This window comes from Parambassis ranga, chromosome 8 (assembly GCF_900634625.1).
Source record: "Parambassis ranga chromosome 8, fParRan2.1, whole genome shotgun sequence".
Classification (NCBI taxonomy): Eukaryota; Metazoa; Chordata; class Actinopteri; family Ambassidae; genus Parambassis; species Parambassis ranga.
The window spans coordinates 12,866,967-12,873,430 of NC_041029.1; the positions used below are offsets into that span (position 1 = coordinate 12,866,967).

At 39.9% G+C, this 6,464-nt stretch overlaps 1 protein-coding gene across 1 annotated transcript; it reads right to left on the reverse strand.

Annotated features, from left to right (window-relative positions):
• Positions 1-1,043: 1,043 nt before the first annotated feature.
• psmg3 (proteasome (prosome, macropain) assembly chaperone 3) lies at positions 1,044-6,105 on the reverse strand. Its single transcript, XM_028411107.1, has 3 exons — positions 5,970-6,105; positions 2,328-2,551; positions 1,044-1,528 (listed from the first exon to the last, which is right to left on the reverse strand). The coding sequence occupies exons 2-3, from the start codon at positions 2,538-2,540 to the stop codon at positions 1,376-1,378; spliced, it is 366 nt and encodes a 121-aa protein (XP_028266908.1). The 5' UTR covers positions 2,541-2,551; positions 5,970-6,105; the 3' UTR covers positions 1,044-1,375.
• Positions 6,106-6,464: the final 359 nt, after the last annotated feature.

Consider the following 6,464-nt stretch of genomic DNA (forward strand, 5'->3'; position numbering starts at 1 on the left):
AGCAAAACTATGTATTACACTATTATTAATCTACTGATTTTAGGGAAGTATCATATTCATCCTTCATAGTATTTTAGAATGAAACAGACTTCAAGTCTCTGAAACTTATGTCACAAATAACACTTAAATGTGCGATATTTACTCAGAGAGGTTTACTAAGTAAATATCTGTCACGGGTAATTTATGAAGCCTGTCTTTCTCTTAGCAGTCCACGTGTGACTGTACTTTTATGTATGAATTGGCATGTCTGAATGTTTATACATTTTACACAATAATATATATATATATATATATATATATATATATATATATATATATATATATATATATATATATATATATATATATATATATATATATATATACAGGGCAACTGTGCACGTTGCCCTGTAAAGGACTGGTGACCCGTCCAGGGTGTGCCCTGCCTCTCACCCATAGATAGCTGGGATAGGTTCCAGCCCTCCGTGACCCTGCACTGCAGGATGAAGCAGGTTCAGATGATGGATATATATATATATATATATATATATATATATATATATATATATATATATATATTTGTATATATATATATATATTTATTTGGACCAAATTGTGGTACTTTTCAGACATTTGAAGAAAATCTAAGAATGTATTAAACACAGTTAACATAAACACAACCAATTAAATCTTAACAAAAGGGAACTTCACAACACCAAAACCTCATTATCATTGTGACCAGGATTGCACAAATCGAAATAAATCATTCTCTATAAACACATTCAGAAATTCCACACATCTACTGCAATTCTGAAGCAGTGAATATTAAGTCTCATCTTGACCTTTAAGTTTACATTTTCTCACACAGTGATGAAAGAGCTGCTACAACACATCACTCTGAAAAGGACACTAAAAGTCTACTCAACTCTTTTGTAGCTTGTGTAACAGAGATATAGCAAAAGGGCCTTGAATAATTTGCCAGTTTAAAGGCGCTACCTGTGTGTAATTCTGAACTATATACTTCAATGAGGCTGAGACAACTGTGCTGCATTTGTTAAAGCAAGTTTCAGATGTGACTTCTTCATTTATTTATTTTTTTCCATTACACAAGTTTGAATGTTTGCATTCTAAAATACAAAAATAATGAACAGTATAAAACATTACAAAACCTGTAAGGTCAGGCTGGTATGTACAGTAATGAGTCAGGAAATGGCTGGCCATCATTTTGTAGATGTGTCAGCACACATTCTTCAAGAAAATCCTTTACAGACTCAAGATCTTCTGTCTCGACACATAAAAAGGGTTTGAATCCTTTCATTAAATTAGCTTCAGAAAAAAACATCGGAGCTTCCAGATGGCCTGTAATTTCAGGATTCATGTCCATACTTCTGACTTGCTACCAGACCTGACAGCTTTTGACGATCTCTTTAATTTGTTTTATTGCATCGATGGAGGAATCCTTCAGTGCCAGTCCCAGTAAGACAGGTCTGTTTCCAGCTTCTTGTGATACGAACATTGCCAGGTGTTTAGCACAGACATGCGTCAGAGGCTGAAAACAAGAACACAAATAAGATATTAGATTAATCCACATAAAAACCATGCAGAAGAAGGTTAATGATCTGACAACTGCTGGCTGTGAAACCAAAAGCATAACAACAAATAATATTAAAAACACAAATACACCAAAGCCTTACGGCAAGACTACACTCGCTTCCTAATCATGGCTAAATAATTGAACTTGCCTTTTCTTTCGGGTATTATTGGTTCCTTCATTCCAGAAGACAAAAACTAATTAACCCTGTCTAAAATTCTCCTAAAGTCAGCAGCATTTGCACATCTTAAAACATGGCTGGATTCAATTATCATTAAATAAAGAATGAGTCTGTGGAGGGATTTTTTCTACCCTGTAGGAGATACTACACAGGAAGAAGGTCTGATGGATCCTTCACAATTTAAATAACCTGAATGGACTGATTAGGGGGTGTTTCTGTAGTCAAAATACGCCTATTGTTACTCTCTGTGAAACAATTATCTACCTTTCAATAGAACTAAAATGTCTTGTCAACTTCATGAGCAAGCTTATGTACCGGTACCTGCGAGGAAATGACATAACCATGTCGTGATGAAAAGGGTTTCCTTGTGTAAATTTTAACAGACCACTGAACTCCATTTCTGCACATATCTAATTTCTACAAAAACCCACTGGTGCACCTCAGAAGCAATCTTATCTGCCCTTTCACAGCATGAAAGGAATCACACTGTGTTGCAACAAGTCTGCCCGACATCCTGTGAACAAGTCCATATCAGACTGTTACATTATTTATCTGAACAATTTCATCCAGCCTTACCTCGTCTTTGCCCAGCAGTACTTTAGTGGAGAATGCTGGGGTGCTGATGTCATTAGATCTAGAGTCAGGTGTGACAGAAATCAATGTCCCGATTTTCCCGTACTGAGTAAGAACTACGAATATATAATTACTAAACTCAGTGCAGACGACTTCTGTTGAAATCCCATTTACTTCCTTCAGTGCTTGTTTCGATTTGATGATGGGCTCAGCCATTGGTGTTTATTCTGAGGAGAAAAGAAAAACATCGGAAATGGTACATGATGATTAATTGGAAAGACACAATGCACACACATATTATTTACTTGAAATAATGACAATATAAACAAGTTTATTCAGCTGCAGAAAATCCTCACTTTATTATTGTTTAATCTGCCAGTTCATTGGTCAAGTTACACAGTCATGTGTACTAAAAAGATCTGGTAAAAATCCTTCATAATTTCCTAAAGCCTGAAGTAAATATTGCCATAAAAACAAGCAAAAATCCCCACAAACAGGAATGTGGTCATTTTTCCTTGAAAAATTATGCAAGATTAATCTTCTCTTGATCACGTCACTGATAAAGTGTCTCTGCTCCACGTTTATTTGGTGCTAATTTGCTATGACTGTCATATATATCCACAGGTCTGTGTAAGTCCAAAGAACAACCTTAACATGTATCCCTTCTGTTCCAACGAAATTGGCAATTATATTTAAAATAAAATATTAGCCATTGGCCAACAGAGACGATTGTAGATCAGTGACACTGATTAACGCTTGCTATGTCATCATTACATTAGCGAGCATAACAAGTTTTTCTGCGGTTTTTAGCACGTCATAACCATTGATTATATGTATTGACTGACAACCTGGTTCCACTGTACAAAAGTGAGGCCAAAATATCTTGCTTTTACCATGTCAAGAACCAGGGTCTGCACAGTAGAGGTTGAGAGGTGACTGAGGCTGAGTGTTGCCACAGAGATGAGGAACTGTGCTGTTCTCTGCCTAGATTTTACCAGCATGTCGCCATTCCCACATGGGGAGACAACACTCTGGACTGTGTGTAACATCCACAGTACATACAGAGCTATCCCCCGCCCCCATCTTGGCCTCTGCGACCACATCTCCGTCCTGTTAGCACCAGCTTACCGCCCCCTGCTGAGAAGGACCAGGCCTACAAAGAAGACTGTAACTGTGTGGCCCAGTGATGCAGCCTCTGTGCTCCAGGACTGCTTCCAGCGTGCTGACTGGCAAGTCTTCAAAGAGGCAGCTACATGTGAGGGAGAGGTGGCCCTGGAGGGAAACACTTCCTCTGTCCTCGGCTTCATCTCTGAGTGTGCTGATGATGTTGCCACCACTAGGACTGTAACCTGCTTTCTGAATCAGAAACCCTGGCTGAACGCTGAGGTAAGAGCACTGCTGAGAGCTAGGGATGCTGCATTCAGGGCAGGTGAGGCATCAGCACTGAGAGTGGCGAGGAAAAATGTGGCAGGCATCACAAGGGCTAAAACACAAATGTTTATAAAATTCCGGGGCACTTCACCTCCAACAACCCCGGAGCATGTGGAAGGGCATCAAGTGCATTACAGACTACAACGCCAGATGCACTAAACAGGTTCTGGGGGTGGGTACAGAGGGACTGTGCACACTAGGGTTGGGCGGTATTAAGGTATACCGGCGGGGCACACAGGTAGCCACGGTATCATTTTTCATTTTTAAAATGCAACGTACTTACATAGAAGGATCAAATATTAAACATATTTTATTTGATGCCTTGTGTGGTTGAATCTTCAGTTTTACTTCAGTAGTATAATATATTTTACTTTTGGATACATTTGATAAAGTTTACATGACGGGACAGCGCAGAGAAGAGAGAGTGTGACCTGGTCCCTTAGAAGAACACTGCTGCGCTTCAGAGGACGAGCCAGAGCTGAGATGGTATTTAGTTTCTGAACGGTGTAGGCACGAGCCAACAGTTTGGTGCCGCCATCTGAGCCTACATTTATCATTTTAATTGTTTCCATTAGAAAAACTTGGCAGAGGAAAATGTGACCGGCAGGTTTTCAGTTTACTGGACAAGAGTTTTTATTACCATGCGTAACTTCTAACATAAATACTGCACAATGCTGCGCTCTTAACATGATAAAATTGCAAAAACAAACAAAAACACATCGGGACTGGCTCATACCAGATTAATACTGTGCCACTGTGTGCTGCCAGCATGAAATTTTAAAAAAGTCTGTTCTCTATATGCGTTTTTAAATGGCCTCAATAAAAACTATATTAACTGAAAAAGATCGCTTGACATGTTTCAGGCAGTTTATAATGCACTTTACCTGCCATGACTTGTAGGCTACAGCAGCTGAATTAAAATCTTTTGCACAGGGCATGGGACAGTATTTACGTATACTGGGGTAAAATGTGAAGGGCGTTTGACAGTATCAAAATTTGGATACTGCCCAACCCTAGTGCACACCAGCTGTCTGATGTGCTGACATATTTAACACCTCCCTGTCACTGGCATCCCTCCCCACCTGCCTAAAGACATTATCCCGGTCCTTAAGTGCTCCACAGTGACATGCCCTAATAACTATCGACCCACACCTGACCCTGGTAGCCATGAAGTGCTTCGAGAGGCTGGTCATGGCCCATATCAAAGACTCCATTTATGCCACTGTGGACCCCCACTATTACACCTACAAGAAAAAAGCTTTGCGGATGACGCCATCTCATCAGTGGTTCACACAGCCCTCACCCACCTAGAGAGCAGGAACTCCTACGTCCGACTGCTCTTGCTAGACTTCTTTAACACCATCACTTCACAGACCCTGTTAGAGAAGCTCCCCTCCCTTGGTCTGAGTCCCACAGTGGGGAACTGAGTCCTGGACTTCCTAACACCATCTCCTCCTCCATCACCCTCAGCAGAGTGTGCTGGTCTGGTGTGCTGAGCCCCCTCCTGTTACTGGTATACGACTGCTTGGCAAGACACAGCAGCTGCCACATAGTGAAGTTTGCAGATGACACAGCAGTAGTGGGACGCTAACTCCTCACTGACAATGATGAGTCAAAATTCAGATAGGAAATGGAAGACCTCCACCGCTGCATCAATCACTCTGCATCAATGTGAAGAAGATGAAGGAGTGGAGGTGGTTGTAATAGCTCTCTATTAGCCTTACCTAAGCACTAACAAGTTTAATTATTCAGTTAGTTTAACTAAAGGAAAGGCTGGATGTTCTCTGCAAAAATATCAGCCAATGGGCAATGTCCTATATAAGGTTATCATTAGTCCAGTTAATCAGATTTCTAACTTTTGTCTGTGTCCTAGTCTTTTAACCTGAATATATTTGCTCCTAAAGCTAATCGATATGACTACACGACACAATTGAGGCAATACAGCGTAGTAACTGTCGTCAAATAATGACAGCAAAAAGACGACTTAAAGAATGCTGTTCACAGTTAAACACACATCCTACCACCAGCAGACACATTTAAAGAGAGATTAATTCTCTTACTTTCCAGCAGGGTTGTGAAAGAGAAGCTCCACAAAACCGTGGCTGCCTGCTAAGAGGCTAACGTTAGCTACACAGCTACTGTGAGCTACGGCTGTAAAGAAATAAATACATTCTAGAAACAAATAAGCGCGTCTGTGTAAAGAAAAGTTCTCACCCTGTGTATTTTCACTTTGAAGATGAAACTGTATTCTGCACGGAATCCGGACAGTTTCTGAAACTTCAGCAGCGCTCTGTCATCCACGCTACACCATGAAAACAAACCGAAAGGGACGTGCCTTGTCTGAGTGAGGGTACGCACGCTGCGCGATGACGTCACGATCACCTTCCTGGTTTGTTTGTGACAAGCAAGAAAGCAAGGAAGCAGTGAAGAAAGGAAGAAAGACAGAAAAGCACAAACAATTGCATAAAAAAAAATTGAAACTGGCTTGATCTGACGTATTTCAATACATTTTAGAATTAGTGATGAGCATTTTCCACAATTAGTTATTATAATGATGCATTTACTTCCCAGACTTACACAAAATAAAAAAGGACATCTATTGATACGTAACAGCCAGGGCAAGAATAGAGACAGAAAGAAATCAATACTGTTAATTATTTCTCAAATTCAAGTAATATTTGAATAAGTAATATTTAATAAAATAAGCAT

Coding starts and splice junctions, on each gene's coding strand:
- psmg3 (XM_028411107.1), bottom strand. CDS start 2,540: ATGGCTGAGCCCATCATCAAATCGAAACAAGCACTGAAGGAAGTAAAT. Junction 1,529..2,327: donor TACTGCTGGGCAAAGACGAG/GTAAGGCTGGAT, acceptor TCTTGTTTTCAG/CCTCTGACGCATGTCTGTGC.